At 45.9% G+C, this 18,447-nt stretch overlaps 1 protein-coding gene across 2 annotated transcripts; it reads left to right on the forward strand.

Annotated features, from left to right (window-relative positions):
• Window positions 1-13,910: 13,910 nt before the first annotated feature.
• On the forward strand, window positions 13,911-18,182 carry LOC120876783 (2-acylglycerol O-acyltransferase 2-like). Of its 2 annotated transcripts, XM_040258874.1 has the most exons (3): window positions 13,911-14,324; window positions 17,157-17,361; window positions 17,677-18,182. In XM_040258874.1, exons 1-3 carry the CDS (start codon window positions 14,196-14,198, stop codon window positions 17,985-17,987), a joined length of 645 nt encoding a protein of 214 aa, XP_040114808.1. In that variant the 5' UTR covers window positions 13,911-14,195; the 3' UTR covers window positions 17,988-18,182. The 2 variants fall into 2 exon arrangements, with proteins under 2 accessions (XP_040114808.1, XP_040114807.1); XM_040258873.1 differs by lacking the exon at window positions 13,911-14,324 and having other exon boundaries at window positions 16,413-17,361.
• Window positions 18,183-18,447: the final 265 nt, after the last annotated feature.

Raw genomic sequence — 18,447 nt, forward strand, 5'->3', positions numbered from 1 at the left:
GACCATGGGAAGCCTATGTACAGACACAGGACACCATCCAGAGAAGGAGCATGAGGAGTGAATGGACCTATGTGTCTGCAAGCAGGCCAGATGGGGACACGCCTTTGATGAGAGGTATTCTGGCCCACTGGTCAGTGACACATATATGTGAGGGGACAGGATGGGAGTATAGGGCCAGTACTACGAGCCTTAACACCTGGTGTGGGAAAATAATTTTTCTTGCAACAGAAACTAACAACTCCAATAACTATGAATGAGGTCCATCTCAAGAATGTAAATACTCACCCAAGCCTGGCCTAGCTCTTTTCAGTGACCATGTGCAAGTCACATCCCCTCCTAACCTCAGTTTTGTTATCATAGAAACAAGTATCACAATGTGCACCTTGACTCTTAGGAGTGGAATAGAGTTAATGAGATAATTAACCTTTCTACATCCTGTGTGGAATGGTGGGAAAGTGAAGTCACTCAGTTGTGCCCAACTCTTTGGGACCCCATGATTCAAGCCTGCCAGGCTCCTCTGTCCATGGACTTCTCCAGGCCAGAATACTGGAGTGGGTAAGCTGTTCCCTTCTCCAGGAGATCTTATCAACCCAAGGATTGAACTGAGGTCTCCTGCATTGCAGGTGGATTCTTTACCATCTGAGCCAACAGGGAATGTTGGGGACAGGTGTAATTAGAAGTCAGGTCATATATGTGCCCAGCATCTCATGATGGCCTGTTCTGACCTGATCATGTGGGTGCTATTCTTTCCCAAGGGAGGTGAAAATCAAGAACAGGAGGCTTGAAATAGAGAGTGATGGTTTCCACTAGGAAGGAAGGAGGAGGTAAGAGGTGGGTGGTTCCATGAAGGAAGGGCAAGACTTGCCAAGGAGGTTAATTCCCACCCATTGCAACTTTTCAGTGTTTGGTAATGAAGCACTTCAGACCTTAGTGTCTGAAGGCAGCAAGGAGTTATTATGTCCTCACTTTTATGGGTGGCTTGGCGGTTCTTCTATGAGTTTCTGCTCTCTCACATACCATGTCTTGGGAACTGCTGATTTCTTTCCTTGGACACCTTATCTCCTCAATTTGGGAAATCAATTTCACCTCATTTGTCAAGTCAGCACCACACTACCCCATCAGTTCTGATCCCTTGCTCTCCCAACTAACTGTCCTGATCACAGTCAGTTACTCATGTTGTGGGCTAACTTGGGGTAGAAAGACCATGAACATTAATGGATGAGTAATCAACTATATGCCCTGGGGGCTGAGAGCAACTGAGGCTTCCTACTCAGTTCATTCATGAGGAGCCAGCCAACCTGTTCTAGTGTCGGGGGACAAGAGCCTTGATTTGGGCTGGAGGACCCACTCTCAAGCTCACTCACAAACCTTCTGTCAGAAGGCTTCAGAGCCCTGCTTGTGGGCTTGTCGATTACCTGGTAGTTGCCACTCATCAGACTTCTCCAGAGCAAGCCAGTCATGAAGGAGAGTGAGAGACAGAGAGGGAGATGGAGACAGAGCGAGCCATATACCTCTGCTACCTAACCTCTGAGTCACTTGGCATCAATTCTACCTTATGCTCTCAGTTGGATGTGAGTCCTTAAGTCCAAGCCACACTCAGTAGGAGGATGTGACACCTGGAGGTGATTTCACTGGAGACATCTTGTCGGCATTACCACAGCAACAGCCCATGAGCCCTCAGAAATTAAACTAGGCAACTTCAATGTGTGGATGTTGCAGGAGGCAGTCTGCCTGGAGAACACAGGCAGAGATGCCCACACATCAGAGTTCCAGGTAGGGCAAGGTGTGAGCCCAGGTCAGAGGTTGGAATCATGGTTGTGAGCCCAGGACTGGCTGGGATCATCTGACTGAGGGCACCTGGATGGGGACTGGGGATGGGGAAAGACTATCTGGGCCAGAGGAAAAGGGATCTCCCACATCACTGTAAACTTGGAGCCATACAAGGATGGAGCATAAAGCCTGATCTCAGGGTAGTTGTACCTACAGAGGTACTCAAATAGTTATATCTGCACTGCACTTTGTGTGAACAAAAATGTTCTTTCGTGTTTTAAGCACAGATACCTGGAAGTTTGTTAAAAAGTCAGCCTTCCCAAGTGTACAGAGAGTCAAGAGCTTCAAAGGTCCAATACTACAAAGCACCTGCTAACTGATACCCTCTCAGTGACCCCAGCCTTCCTGAGAGGACTTGTCTTGTTGGAAGATCTCCCAACAACACACAGGCTGACTCAGACAGCCTGAGGAACACAGGAGTTGTCAGCTGTTGTAGAGAGGCTCAGAGGCTCTCAGGGTTGGGATGAGCTTGAGTCTCCTCCTGAAATCAGGCTGCCCTTTGACCTGAAACAAGTTCTCAGCTCTCATTACCCACAAGGGACAAAGGACCTACTGGTGCCCAACCTGGTGACACTGTTGGAACATGACAAGTGGGACAAAGGACAAGCAGCACAGGTCTCCAGCAGCCATGTGGCCCAACACAGCCTCACCATCTCAGGAGGACTGGGCTTTGCTAGGCATCAAGAGGATGCAGAGGTGGGAGCATGGGAGATGGTGATGGAGCAAAGACAGAGAGGAAAGAGAGGGCAGAGCACACGTAGTTGAGACTTCCTGGTGAGGGTCATGGTCAAGGTGAGGTTTAGGGAACAGGAGGCTGAGGTTTAGGTCTTTGTGCAACAAAATTCTATTGCGATAGAGGGGGATCAGGGAAGATGGGGTCCTTGAGGATGCCTGGCCTGCTGTCTGGGGGAACTACTGTCCAGTCCAGGGGTCAGGAATTTATTCCCTGGGTAGGGAGGAGCCCTGGGAGGTGCTTGAGCTGGAGCATGTCATGGACCAGATGGAGGCGCAGTGGATGCCTCAGGCTGGACTGAGCATCTGTCTTAATGACCCCACAGCAGGGCAGAGTCAGCTCTCTGAGCCACTATCTAAGAACCCGCTACATGCTGGGCTCTGGGTGGATGCTGCACACACAGTATCTCAGTGTAACTGACAGTGACCTCTTCATGCAGATGAAGTCCATACCTAGAATGCTGGTCCCAGTGTAAAAGCTGCCTGCGCAGGCGTCCTGCTCTCACCCTGCCTACTGTGGCCTCAAACTCGGGAGAACCGCACACTGAAAATAGCAACGGCACCAGCTGTAGCCACGGGCTCCCGACACCGCCTGCGCTGTGTGCACCCACAGCTCTCTTTCCCTCCTGTCTGCACCTATGACAGCTTCATCCCTAAATGAGGGCACAACCAATGCCAGCTCTTCCTTATCCCTTCTGTTTGTAAATGCCTGGAAATGGATTTAAAAGACCTGAGAAGGTTTGTGTCAATCACCAACTTAGTTTGGAGTTTTCTTAGATTTATGTCTTCCCCGCACTCTCGGCCAGAGAGCTAACCTGAGTGTTTCCTTCTTCAACAAGTTGAACAGGTGCCACGAAAGTCATGTTATATCCCCAGTGAGAGAATGGATAGAAATAGATGGGCAGGAAAATTCCTTCTCTCAGCTCTTTTAAAAGGGGCCCTGAATAGAACAAAACATCACCGAAACCTGGACTTATCAGTAAATATCAGTATGAAGGATCAAAAGGGCCACCTCCCTCAAATAGTGTTAAAAATGTCTGATGTTCTTATTGGAGTTGCCCTAGTTAGTGGGCATATCACCTCAATATGTCGTGGTACAGGTCCAGATTTTTGTATTATTTCTTTTTTCTAACCAACGATGGACTTTTCTTTGCTGTTATTTAGTCACTAATTCATGTCCAACTCTTTGCAATCCCATGAAGTATAGCCCACCAGACTCCTCTGTCCATGGGATTCCTCAGGCCAAAATACTGAACTCAGTTGCCATTTCCTTCTCCAGGAAATATTCCTGACCAAGGGATCAATCTCATGTCTTCTGCATTGGCAAGCAGAATTTTTACCACTGAGCAATCAGGAAGCCACCCATTTGTAAAATGCAATATAAATTACCCAGAAATGAAGAAAACAAAGAAAATGAATTCAATCCAATTTTAAATTATTAGTTTAATTACATATAGAACTACAGTGCCACGTTGCTCTAAGGTTTTTGAGCAGTCCTCTCCAACTCTGTACTTACCTTGTCAGGAACCAGTAACAGGCAACTCGTGGACACAGGCAGGTCCTCAGACCACACAGGAGCCTTACTGCCCCAGGAAGTATGGTGCTGCCTGGCTGTTGGCCTGTAAGGAGGTTGTGATGTGAGGGGCACAGAAACCCTGGTCGACTGCTGAGTGCTGTACACAGGTCACTAGAGGCTGTGTCTCCCCCTGATACCTGGTAGGATGAGGGTCCCTGGGAAGGGAAGGACTTGTTTGAAGTTACACAGCTGGAAAGTGGCCAATGCAGGACTGGTCTCAACTCTCATCAGAGCTCTTCTAATCTGCCTTGAGGGAGGACCTTGGAAAATGACTCCCAGATGCACCTTCAAGGAAGGAGGGTTGGTCCAAGCTGCAGAGCTGCCTGCACAGGGGCAACTGATCCTAAGACAGATTCAGGTGGGAGGTCAGCCTTGGCCACTTTAGCCCTATTCAAAACCACTCTGATGGGCCATTTTGATTCAACTTCTTCCTCAGCCCAATTCCATTCTCTTCCCTCCTCTCAAAACATTTCACAGAGAGGAAATGCAATGAATGAAGCCATGTTTAGCATTCATGATAAGGAAATGGAAATCAAGACCAGAACCTAATATCACTTTACTTGCTATCAATAAGATGTTTGTACATACCAAGGGCCAGAGAGGATACTGCAAACATTCTGGGAAAAGTATAAATTAGTGCTACATTTTTGTGACAAACCTTGGTACTACTTTTCTCTAGCTTGTGCAAGCACCTATGATCCCTTGGGCTTTTGAGTCTATGGGATGAATAAGGGCACAGGGACAGGGACCAGTGAGAATACTGTCAGCAGAATCCATCAAAGTGACTGGCTGTGGGGGTGGAAATCAGATTTCCGATGCAAAAGATATTTAAATCATCCAAAGAGTAGAGTATGAACTTAGATGATATGATATTCAAGAGGTCTGACAGAATGTGGTCCACTGGAGAAGGGAATGGCAAACCACTTCAGTATTCTTGCCTTGGGAACCCCATGAACAGTATGAAAAGGCAAAATGATAGGATACTGAAAGAGGTACTCCCCAGGTCAGTAGGTGCCCAATATGCTACTGGAGGTCAGTGGAGAAATAACTCATTGGAAAAGACTTTGATGCTGGGAGGGATTGGAGACAGGAGAAGAAGGGGACGACCGAGGATGAGATGGCTGGATGGCATCACTGACACAATGGACACGATTCTGGGTGAACTCCGGGAGTTGGTGATGGACAGGGAGGCCTGGCGTGCTGCGATTCATGGGGTTGCAAAGAGTTGGACAAGACTGAGCGACTGAACTGAACTGAACTGAACTGATAAACATTTTCAAATATATTCAAACTCCATTAGGAAAGCAGTGTAACACAATGAAGTTTCCAAGGCACCTAGGCAATCAACTGTGAAAGGCAGAGTCCTAAGCACTGGATGACCAGGATATTCCCTGTGTGACCACTTTGGAAAGCTCTGTGGCTATGTGGAGACTGTAGCATGGGCAGGTGAGGGGAAGTCAGTTCAGTTTTAGACAGGTGACGAAGGTGCAGAGAAGACTACCAGGGAGGTTGTCAAGTACTCACCTACATAGTCAAGTCTGGAGCACAAGGGGAGGTCAGGCTGGAGATGCAGTTTGGAAGTGTTCGTTCTGTAGACAGACTCCAAGGCCATGAGCCTGGAAGAGGTCTTTGTGGGAGAGAAGGCAGAGAGAATAGGTAGGATCCAGGGATTGAGGGAACAGAAGGGCCCTCAAACACTTAGCCTGGTGAAGGATAAGAGCCACCATGGAGACCCAGGGGTAGCCAGAGGGGCAGGAGGGAAACCAGGAGAGTGTGGTGTCCACAGGTGAGGTTGTTTCAACAATGAGGGAGGGGCAACTATGTTTGAGGCTGCTGAGAGGTAAAGATGACAGCTGAGAACTGACCATGGATTCAGCAGCATGGAGGCCAGTGGTGAACTTGTCAAGGGCAGTTCCATGGAACAGTGGCATCTGAAGTCTGGAAGAGGGAGGACAGAATGGGAGAGGAGGGTATGGAAATTGGATGGCTCTTCCATGAGTTGTGCTGTCCAGGCAAATTAAGGAACAGGGCAGGAGATGGAGGAGGTGGTGGGGCTGAGAGATATTTATATGGGAGCTGGTACTGCATATTTCTCCTTTCTCCTGGATCCTGGTGCACACAAGGTTTTATTTGTGCCCTCCAAGAGTCTGTTTCCCAGTCCTGTGTAAGTTGTGCTGGCTCTATTGTGGGGTTAATGGTGACCTCCTCCAAGAGGGCTTATGCCAAACCCTGATGTAAAGAGACAGAGCCAAAGCAAAAACAACACCCAGCTGTGGATGTGACTGGTGACAGAAGTAAAGTCTGATGCTGTAAGAGCAATATTACGTAGGAACTTGGAATGTTAGGTCCATGAGTCAAGGCAAATTGGAAGTGGTCAAACAGGAGATGGCAAGAGTGAACTTTGACATTTTAGAAATCAGTGAACTAAAATAGACTGGAGTGGGTGAATTTAACTCAGATGACCATTATATCTACTGCTGTGGGCAAGAATCCCTTAGAAGAAATGGAGTAGCCATCACAGTCAACAAAAGAGGCCCAAATGCAAGACTTGGATGCTATCTCAAAAGTGACAGAATGATCTCTGTTTGTTTCCAAGGCAAACCATTCAATATCACAGTAATCTAAGTCTATGCCCCAAACAGTAATGCTGAAGAAGCTGAAGTTGAATAGTTCTATGAAAACCTACAAGACCTTCTAGAACTAACACTCAAAAAAGGTGTCCTTTTCATTATAGGGGATTGGAATGCAAAAGTAGGAAGTCAAAAAACACCTGGAGTAACAGGCAAATTTGGCCTTGGAGTACAGAATGAAGCAGGGCAAATGCTCATAGAGTTTTGCCAAGAGAATGCCCTGGTCATAGCAAACACCCTCTTCCAACAACACAAGAGAAGACTTTACACATGGACATCACCAGGTGTTCAATACTGATATCAGATTGATAATATTCTTTGCAGCCAAAGATAGAGAAGCTTTATACAGTCAGCAAAAATAAGACTGAGAGCTAACTGTGGCTCAGATCATGAGCTCCTTATTGCCAAATTCAGCCTTAAATTAAGGAAAGTAGGGAAAATCAATAGACCATTCAGGTATCAGAAATGAAAAGCAAAGGAGAAAAGGAAAGATGTACCCATCTGAATGCAGAATTCCAAAGAATAGTAAGAAGAGATAAGAAAGCCTTCCTCAGTGATCAATGCAAAGAAATAGAGGAAAACAACAGAACTGGAAAAACTAGAGATCTCTTCAAGAAAATTAGAGATACCAAGGGAACATTTTATGCAAAGATGGGCACAATAAAGGACAGAAATGGTATGGAACCTAACAGAAGCAGAAGATACTAAGAAGAGGTGGCAAGAAAACACAGAAGGACTATACAAAAACGATCTTCACAACCCAGAAAATCATGAGGGTGTGATCACTCACCTAGAGTCAGACATCCTGGAATGCAAAGTCAAGTGGGCCTTAGGAAGCATCACTATGAACAAAGCTTGTGGAGGTGAAGGTGATGGAATTCCATTTGAGCTATTTCAAATCCTAAAAGATGATGCTGTGAAAGTGATGCACTCAATATGTCAACAAATTTGGAAAACTCAGCAGTGGCCACAGGACTGGAAAAGGTCAGTTTTCATTCCAATCCCAAAGAAAGGCAATGCCAAAGAATGCTCAAACTACCGCACAATTGCAGTCATCTCACACACTTTCAAAGTAAGCTCAAAATTCTCCAGGCCAGACTTCAACAGTACATGAACTGTGAACTTCCAGATGTTCAAGTTGGATTTAGAAAAGGCAGAGGAACCAGAGAGCATATTTCCAACATCTGCTGGATCATCAAAAAAGCAAGAGAGTTCCAGAGAAACACCTACTTCTGCTTTATTGACTATGCCAAAGCTTTTGACACAGTTTGTTGAGGATCACAACAAACTGTGGAAAATTCTCCAAGAGATGGGAATACCAGACCTCCTGACCTGTACGCAGGTCAAGAGGCAACAATTAGAACTGGACATGGAACAACAGATTGCTTCAAAATCAGGAAAGGAGTACGTCAAGGCTGTTTATTATTTAACTTACATGCAGAGTACATCACGAGAAACGCTGGAGTGGATGAAGCACAAGCTGGAATCAAGATTATTGGGAGAAATATCAATAACCTCAGATATGCAGATGACACCACCCTTATGGCAGAAAGCAAAGAATAATTAAAGAGCCTCTTGATGAAAGTGAAAGAGGAGAGTGAAAAAGTTGGCTTAAAGCTCAACATTCAGAAAACGAAGATCATGGCATCAGGTCCCATCACTTCATGGCAAATAGATGGGGAAACAATGGAAACAGTGACAGACTTTATTTTTTTGGGGGGGAGGGGTTCCAAAATCACTGCAGATGGTGACTACAGCCACGAAATTAAAAGACACTTGCTCCTTGGAAGAAAAGCTATGACCACCTAGATAGCATATTAAAAAGCAAAGACATTACTTTGCCAACAGAGGTCCATCTAGTCAAAGCTTTGGTTTTCCCAGTAGTCATGTATGGATATGGGAGTTGGATTATAAAGAAAGCTGAGCGCTGAAGAATTGATGCTTTTGTACTGTGGTGTTGGAGAAGACTCTTGAGAGTCACTTGGACTGCAAGGAGATCCAACCAGTCCATCCTAAATGAAATCAGTCCTGAATATTCATTGGAAGGACTGATGCTGAAGCTGAAATTCCAATACTTTGGCCACCTGATGTGAAGAGCTGACTCATTTGAGAAGACCCTAATGCTGGAAAGATTGAAGACAGGAGAAGAAGACAACAGAGGATGAGATGTTTGGATGGCCTCATCGACTCAATGGACATGAGTTTGTGTAGGCTCTGGGAGATGGCGTTGGACAGGGAAGCAAGGCGTTCTATAGTCCATGGGGTCGCAAAGTGTCGGACACGACTGAGTGACTGAACTGAACTGAACTGCATATTTATAAATGAGAACCATGGATTTGGCAGGTGAAAGAAGACAATTACTGCAGCCAAGTAATACGGTAGGTGAAAAGAGGGCAGGATTGTTCTTTACTTGCTGCTTCACTTGCCAAGTAATGGGCAAGATTTGAGCGAAGGTAATCTGGCAGATAATGTATTGCCTGAAGAGTCCACTGTACTTCTCTTGCTCTGTAACGAGTTTACTCCAAGCCAGGTAATTTTAAAGATTTTATATAAGATATTGATGGTGGCCAGGTTGTTGCAATGAGATCCTAGGGCTGGATGGACACCCACCCCCAGCCCCTATAAATGCTTAGTAACCTCTGTCAGGACGAAAACTGGCAGGTATCTCACACCACAGCTGAGCTCAGAGAAGCCTCCCAAGCAAGCAGAGGAATCAACACAGTGGAGTTTGCACCTTTGTTTGTGCCCCTGGAGCACAGGTTGCAGACCTTAGAGGTCCTGAAGTGGATCTTCAGTTTCTTGATCCTGTGTAAGGAAAGCTGAGATGGGACTGGGAGGCCATGGGCCCAGGTTCCAAGGCAGGTGCTGAATCTAGTGCCTGGGGGTCACCTGGGATGAGGGACATTTTGCTCTCATGGCCTTGGTGAATTTTTGCCAACAGGAGTGTCTCTGACTGTCCATGCCCACGTCAGCCCAGCCTGGGACCTGGGAGTGTCTGGAGGAGGACAGAGAGTCAACTAACCCTGGACATTGTGCTAGAAAGAGGGAAGCTGAGAAAAGGCATCTGGATCCTCTAATGCTAGGAACAGATCCTTGTCCTTTATCCCAAGGCAAAGGGGATCCCCAAGATGGCTTTAGGAACAGGAGGTCCAATCTGTGGGAGACAAGCTATAATTTAGGGATCTTCTGTATTGGGGTGTTGGGGAGAGGGATGATAGGGAGCAGTTGTTGCCAAATCAAATTTGCGCCTGCTGTGGGAACACAGTAAAGCCCCTCTACTGACACTAGGTTGTGGTAAAAGAAACTGCAGGTTTTAATACAGGATCCAAGCAAGGAGTACAGAGAGTTAAAGCTCAAAATGCCTGAAATCTCTTTGATTACCAGGAAACAGTGTCTAGAGACTGGGTGAGGTAGAGATGCTGGGTGCGTGATCAGCTTCTAGAGAATCATCTGATTGCTTGGTGGTGAGGTAACTGGGAGTCATCATCATCAGCTTTCTGATTTCCCCTTGTCTGAAGTCTATGGGCTGGTGAGCAACTTCCTCCACCTGCTGGGGGTTCAGTATCTGCAAAACCATTCAAATATGAGTCTCAATATTATCTATGGCTCTTGGGAACAAGCTAACAGTCTTTGAAATTTGTGGAATGGTTAAACTGTTATTTATTTTCTTGCTTGACTGTTTTCTTTTCTTTTTGTCTTTATTTTTGAAATTTGGTGAAGGCTTAGGAAGCTGAAGATTTTCTACAAATAAGAGGTAGGCAGAGGACATGAGGGATATTTTCCAGGAAGACTGCATAGGTCCTGCTTGATTACAAGGTTACAATCTATAATAGCGATCACTATGTAGACTCATGGGTGAAAACCAGCCCCCTGATTTTTTTTGTATTTGTACAGCCCATGAGCGAGGAATGGCTTTTACACTTTAAATGCTTGCATTTTAAATGATTTTGTGTCTGTGTAGTATCCTCCAAGTTGCCTCTTGAGCCCCAATATCTGAAATATTTGCAATTCAGCCCTTTCGGAGAGGATTACTTACTTCTGCCTAGGGAGACTGGGAATGGGTGAAGAGAAGGAGCTCTTTTTCACTGATATTAGGAGATGAGTCTACAGGGCAGAATGTACAAAATGGCACAAAAGTAAGGGTTTCCAGGAAGCCAGTAAATGCTGCACATATAGTAAACAGATGGTTCATGCTGGACATAGAGCAGGTGTTTGGGGAGGGGCGAAGAAGCGGCCAGAAAGGTCAACAAGGACCTGTCCCTGAAGACTCAGGTCCCAGAAAAAAATACTTTCCAGTGGATTACTTGTTTAGTCTGTTTATTTCCTCTGCTCTGTAATTCACATACTCACACAGGAGGGTAACTTCCTTTCACATTGTTGGTCTGTTCTCATCTGCATCTCCATCTCCTAGAAGAGTTGATGTTGCTAAATGTTTGTTGAATGAATGAATGTTGAGATCATGATATGGACATAATAGTTGAATTGAAACCATCACTCATCCTACTAGCTTTCTGTGTGAGGTTAGGCAACCTGAATACCCTCTCTGGGTCTTGGTAAAGTGGGGTTTTGCATCTTTTCTCCTTGGTGTTATGAAGGGAAAGGTGTTTCCTTTCTTCAGGGACTGAAAATACACCCAAGTTAGGATTTTGCCTGCTGACAAGAATTAAAGGGTGAGCCCAGAGTGAGAGAGATGTTTAGATGGGGGGTGTTGTTTCTGGCCAAGTAGAAATGCCTCATTTTTAAATTCTCTTTTTCTGACTGAAAAACAAATGCATGCTATTTTAACACATTGAAATAAAATGTGTGTTCTGAAAGTCAAAGACTTCCCCCAAATCCTACCCTATAAGGACCTGCTATTAACAACTTGGTTCTATTCTCTCGATGTGGATAGTTCTTGTTTCATGGGTACAGAGGTTCAGTTTAGGAAGATGACAAGAGTTCTGAGATAAAGGCTGGTATACTTACACAATAGTGTGAATTAATTTAATGCTGCCAAATTGACTCTCAAAAACCATTCCAAGTATATTCCCAGGAGTGGGAATGGTGGATACCATGGTTGCTCTATTTTAGTTTTATAAGAAATCTCCATACTTTTCTCCATAAGACCTCTCTCATGAGCCCATAATTTGAAAAGATACAAGCACCCCAATGTTTATAACTGCACATTTACAATAGCTAGGACATGGAAGCCACCTAAATATCCATTAGAATAATGGATAAAAAATATGTGGTAATATAGGTAACAGAATATTACTCAGTCCTAAAAAGGGACAAATTAAGGCATTTGTATGGACCTAGAGTTTGGACCTAGAGTTTGCAAAACTGAGTGAAGATCACCAAAGAAAGACAAATATCACTTATATGCAGAATCAAAAAAGAGGTACAAATGTACATATTTACAAAACAGAAGCAGAAAAAAAACTTACGGTTACCAGGGGATAAGGGGGAAGGATGAATTGGGAGATTTGGACTAACAAATAACACTACTGTATATACAAAAGATAACATTAAAAACCTGCTGTATATCACAGGGGTCTCTACTCAGTGCTCTGTAATGATCTATATGGGGAAAGAATAAAAAGAAAAATCAGAGTGGATATATTTATGTGTATAACAGATTTTTTCCCTATACACCTGAAACTAATACCACATTGTAAGTGAACTATACTTTAATGAAAACTTAAAAAGAAAATACTGAAGAGTCATTCTGATGATAAGTATTGTGTTAAATATATTTTACCACCATAAAAATTAAATAACTAAACAAAGTACCAAACACAACACTGAAGTCAGCACCATGAGGGCAGGAACTCCTGTCCATTGTTCACAGCTGTACCACCACCACTTGGCACATTGTAGGTACTCTATAGAAAGCAAACCTTTGTGAGCCCCAAACTACTTTGATTTAAGCATTTTGCTCCTGCTCAGACTGAGCTTCCCTGGTGGCTCAGCAGTAAAGAATCTTCCTCCAGTGCAGTAGCTTCAGGAAATGTGAGTTCGATCCCTGGGTCTCGAAGATCTCCTAGAGGAGGGCATGACAACTCACTCCAGTGTTGCCTGGAGCATCCTCTGGACAGAGGAGCCTGGTGGGCTACAGCCCATAGGGTTGCAAAGAATCAGACACCACTGAAGCAATTTAGCGCACATTCAAGTACTACGCAGACTGGGTCAAAAGTCTCCTCTGGGTCAAAAGTCTCCTCTGCCATGAATGACAGGCCCAGTTTACCCTACTTTCAAATAGACTACAAGTGGTGGTTGATCTTTTTTAAGAGTATGAGCACATGATGTTGAGTGTAGGGAATGGAATGGAAAAGATGCAGTATTCTCTAACAGTGAGGCTCCATTGGCATCAGATTAAAGATAGCCCCACAGACCACCTCACCCTAAGTCAAAGCTGAGATTCGCCCATGAAAAGGACTCAGAATCTTAAGTCTGAGAGGAATTCCTCACTGCAACTGCTCCTAGAACTGCTGCACTCCTGATGATCAGGCCAGGCATGAGCAGCCCTCTTCCTCCCTCCCTCCTTCACCAGGACAGGGCCTGGCAACAGAGGAAAGAGTTCAGCAAAAGCTAAAGAGCTCAGGGAGTTGTATCCACACTGAGCAGATTAGTGTGGCCAGAATATGGGCTGCAGATGGGTGAGTGAGGATGGAGTAAGAGGAGTCTGACCAGCAGTAGGGAGCTTGAGGCCAGGCTGACCTGCCTGAGCTGAGCGTCAAAGTTATGAGAAGTCACGGGCAGACTTTAACTAAAGAGGGGATATACATTTCCCTGTGGCTCAGATGGTAAAGGGTCTGCCTACAATGTGGGAGACACGGGTTCAATCGCTGCATCAGGAAGATCTCCTGGAAAAGGAAATGGCGCCCCACTCCAGTATTCTTGCCTGGAAAATCCCATGGGCGGAGGAGCCTGGTAGGCTACAGTCCATGGGGTCACAAAGAGTTGGACATGACTTCACTTTCACTTTCATGGTGGAATTATCTGTGGAAAGATGGGCTGGGGTTAGGAAGTGTACTGGCTAGAAAGAATATCTTTTCTCTGGGGTTCTAAAGAATGGATACCAGAAAGAGTTCATCCTGTTACATTTCCACTAGGCATTTATTGAGCACCTGGTGAATACAGAGAGGGAGGTGGAAAGGCAAGACCAACTGAGAAAGCAGTCTGCTGCAGTGGGAGAATGCGTGTTTGAATTTAGGCCAGCTCCAGGCTCTCAATGTGACACTGGTGGTGTTGACTGCATTCTCTCCTTTTGGAGCCTTGGGAAGCTGATCTCTTCCTCCTAGGGTGAGGACTGGACAGGACAATGCAGGCTGGGCATAAAGGAGAGCTTGTTCCTTCACACCACTGACCACTAATGGTTCCTGCTTCCCTTCCCATACTTGATCTGCTGTGTAGTCTTCATTGGCCTCCTGTTCACAAGATTCTGGATGATCAGTATCCTGTATGCGATCTGGTGGTACCTGGATCGAGACACGTCACAGCAGGGGGGCAGGCAGAGTGCTTTCATAAAGCACTGGACCTTATGGAAGTACATGAAGGACTATTTCCCCATCTCAGTGTGTAAGGGGCTGACTAGGGAGTGGTCAGTACCGTAGTCCCCACGTGTCCATGGGGAAGTGTGACCCTGTGTGCAGTGAGCAGAATATTGGGCTGGGAGACAGGTGATAGGCTATCACCACTATGTGGCTAGAGGAAGAGTCAGTTTCTGTCTGATTATGGTCGTCCAACTTCAGTGAGGTGAGGCCACTATGAGGACTGATGAATGAACAGGATTTGAGGAACCTTGTAGGCCATGTAGTGCAGCACACTTAAGTATCTTACCGGTGTAAAACCTTCAGTAGTCCAATTTTGGAGCGAAGGAATCTGTGATAAACATAAATTTTAAGACAGCATCTAGACCACACTTTATCAGATGATGAGTCTGACATCCAGAGGTGGAGGAAGATGTGAGCAAGGATATAGAGCAGGTTCTTTTATTGTTTTTAAAGTTTGTGTATTAGCTTTGAGGATAGAAGCAGAACAGAGAGCCCTCAGGAAGTATCCTGCCCCAACTCTGATATGCTGTGTTTCCTTGGACAGAGCTTTGCCCATTCTGAATCTCAGTTTTCCCATGGATGCACAAAACAGTCTGATTACTCCTCTTCTGCCTATCTCTTACTCTGGCCCCAAGTATCAGTCCTTAGTGATACAGCCCCTGAATTTTAGTGAACAGATCTTTGGTTCCTTTCTTAAATCTCAGACAGACTAAACCCTTGGATGTAAGCAGCTGTGATGGTTAATTGTCCAGTGGGGACAAGAAGGGGAGTGTATTTGGGACACAGAGAAGTGCCAGGCAGGGACAAATGGCTTTGCTTAGGACACAGGAGAGAAGAATGTATAGTCTTCTGTGTATTTGATGTCTGAAGACATGTATTCGATGTCTGAAGGTGGACATCAAAGGTTCTAATACAGGGTCTGCAACATGCCAGTTGTATGACTTTGGGTGAGTTACACATGCTCTCTGAGCCTCGATTTCTTCATGTGTAAAGCGGAAATGCTGCCACATACATCATCGGGTTGTGTGGATTCCATAAGACATCAGGTGATCCTGGGGCTTCTAAGGACAGCATCTGGCTCTCTTTTCACACCTGAAGCTGCTCTCTGGCTCTATTTCACCCCTGGAGCTGCAGTCAACGGCATCTCTGGCAGAAAAAATGTGTGGCATGGCTCTGTGTCTGTCTCATCTACATCTCTTCTGTCCCTCCTCTAGCTAGGTATCTCCCCTGGAGGTTTTGTCAGTTGGGCACTATCGAAATTTTGGGAAAATGAGCCTGATTTGCAAAAATTCCACCTGCACAGTGTTTGGGATTGTTGGCCAGTGCAGGCCTTTGGCATCAGCACCTACAGAAGGCAGAGAAGACAGAGGGAGAGATGACATGTAATTTGATGCCTCTGTCCTGGACTGAGGTCTGCAGGTGGCACTGTGACTGGCAAAGAACTCCCAAGTCATCCACATACCTGAGGAGCAAGCCTTGCAGAGATCTTAAGGTGGCAGGAGGTAGGGGGCCAGGGAATCTCTGCTGTCTACTGAAAAGATATGCACAACCTAATAGTTATGAGGGGCTTTGTTCTGAGACCTTACTAAGGACAGTAGTCAGGAGATAGCCTCTCAGTAATCTCTGAGGAGCTGTTCCAAAAGGTAAGGGAGAAGTCAGGATTTACAGGTTTTTGCTGAGGAAAAAAAAAATGTAGTTAAACATCAGAAGATTACTGCCAAAGAGCAAACTCAAGTAATGATATTAATGGTTTTCTATATATGGAGAGATTTAAAATCTGGGCTCACTGCAATTATTCCTTTGATGTGCATCCTCATTCTCTATGACCAGTATCCTATTTTCCTCCATCTTGAATTCCTTTCAAGCCCCATTATCAGTGGCAGCTACAGTGGCTGCTGGCTTGAAGGCAGGCAAGCAACATTCCTTGTCCTAACAACTCTACTGCAGCTACTCCACATCACAAGTCTTTGTGCTTTATGACTCTTACTCTAGAGCCGCCACCTAATAGTAGTTTCTAGTGAAATTAGGAGACTATGTCTGAGCACTGGAGCTTGCTAAACATAACCTATGGGCTTCCTGAGCAGCTAATGGTGGAGAATCAGGTAGCGTTTTCCCCAGAAAAAGCTGCCTCCACCTCATGCTGAAGTTCAGTCCAGGGGCTGGGTTTCTATGGGAAGACTTCATATCCCAGAGCAGCAGTATCTATGCAGACCAAAGCCTGAGCAGGGATGCAGTGCTGTGGGCAGGCTGTGACCAGGTGTTAAGAAGTGCTGCAGACTTGGCAGGATACCTCCCTGAGCCCTCCCTTCCCATCACTAGAGACTTGTGCCCCTCTTCTCTGCCCCCACTTCCCAGCATACTGGAGTCTCTTACACTGAGTCACAGGGATTCAAGGGTCAGCCCTCCACCCAGGACTGAACTCCAGCTGCCACAGTTCTTGGAGAGATGCTCACCCCCTCCTGCGATGGTTCCTTCATTCTGTGCGGGCTCTGCCTGGGACGAAGTCTCCCTTCACATAAGAGAGATTTTTGTCCCTGTCACCCTCCGAGGAGTCTTGCCTCTGCCTTGTGCAGGGGCCCTTCCTCCCCTGGTGGGCTGTATCAACTTCATCCATTCATGGACCGTTCTCTCCCTCGTCATTCCATGTTCTCCCAGAGCAGCTCCTCTGCTCCAGGCCTGCAACAGGAACGAGGATGTTCAGACAGGCTGTCTCTTATCTCAGGACATTCACATGGGGGTGAGAAAGCACTTGGGCACAGGGAACACATAAAAGAGGTCAGCACAGAAAGTCAGCAGGTGGACCAGCAAAGGCACAAGATGAAGCCCCGATTCACCAGGTTGCTGTCCCTTCAGCTGGTCAAGACTGCCGAGCTGGACCCCTCCCGGAACTACCTTGCTGGCTTCCACCCTCATGGAATTGGGGTGATTGGAGCTTTTACCAACTTGTGCACGGAGGGCATGGGCTTCTCCTCAGTTTCCCCAGGCATCTGCTCACATTTGATGATGCTGAACATGTGGTTCTGCTTCCCTTTCTTCAGAGATTACATCATGTCAATGGGTGAGTCCTCCTACTCTGGGTATCCCAGGAATTGTGAGGGCTGAAGGCATGAGGAGGGATTTTAAGGAGGGCAGTCAAATGTTCTGTACTTCTTCCAAGTAAATGTGTGGTAGACAGGAGATGAGACCCAAAGAAGCATTTCCCACAGATCTGTGCTCAGTGATGACCGTGGCGGGAGAGTTGGGAAAAGGGGTAGTGCTCAGAGCCTGTCATCATGGGACTCCCAGCTGAGGTCTAGAGTAGAACCAAGGCCACATACTCCTGAACCATTCTTTCTCCTTTACACTGTATGTGACCACCTTCCTTTCTCCCCAGGGCTGGTCTCAGCAGACAAGGAGAGTGCTGCTCACATTCTGAGCAGGAAAGGAGGTGGCAATCTGCTGTCCATCATTGTTGGGGGCGTCCAGGAAGCATTGACTGCCAGGCCTGGAGCCTACATGCTGGTCCTGCAGAACCACAAAGGCTTCATCAGGCTCGCCCTGATACATGGGTATCGGGAAGAGGGTTCAGAGTTTAGCTGGATATTGGCAAGGATTGTATTTTGGAGGGAAGACTGCAGGGGCAAATGCAGATTCTATTTTGGCAAGGAGAGTCTCAATCCACTGACAATGAAGAGTCTGTCTTGATGACCAATGTACTGTTTCATGCCCAAATACCCAGAGATGATTCTAGAAGAAAGATTTTGTGACTAAAGGATTACATCTCATGGATTATATTGCTGAAAGCTTGTGTTACATTTGAGACCTAGGGAGTTTGGGTGAATGGAGTTTGGGGCATAGCTTAGAGCTGTCTCTCATCTTAAAACATCTGTGAAGAATAGAAACAAGCCAGAGCCACAGGGTCACTGGGTCTGCTACACACATCAGGAGTGAGGGACAGGATGGTAGGGTAGGGCCAGTACTGTGAACTCTCACATCTAGAGTAGGAAAGCAAGTTCTTTTCCTTCCAGAAGCCAATCACACCAATATGTACAAATGGAGGTGGGATTATTTTGTGAATGTAAATTTGGGTCTAAGCCTGGCCCAGCCCTTTTCAGTGACTTTGCAAGTCACATCCTTTTTAAACTTCAGTTTTGTTTTCAGAGAA

The sequence above is a fragment of the Oryx dammah genome, unplaced genomic scaffold (assembly GCF_014754425.2).
Source record: "Oryx dammah isolate SB20612 unplaced genomic scaffold, SCBI_Odam_1.1 HiC_scaffold_17, whole genome shotgun sequence".
NCBI classification, from domain to species: domain Eukaryota; kingdom Metazoa; phylum Chordata; class Mammalia; order Artiodactyla; family Bovidae; genus Oryx; species Oryx dammah.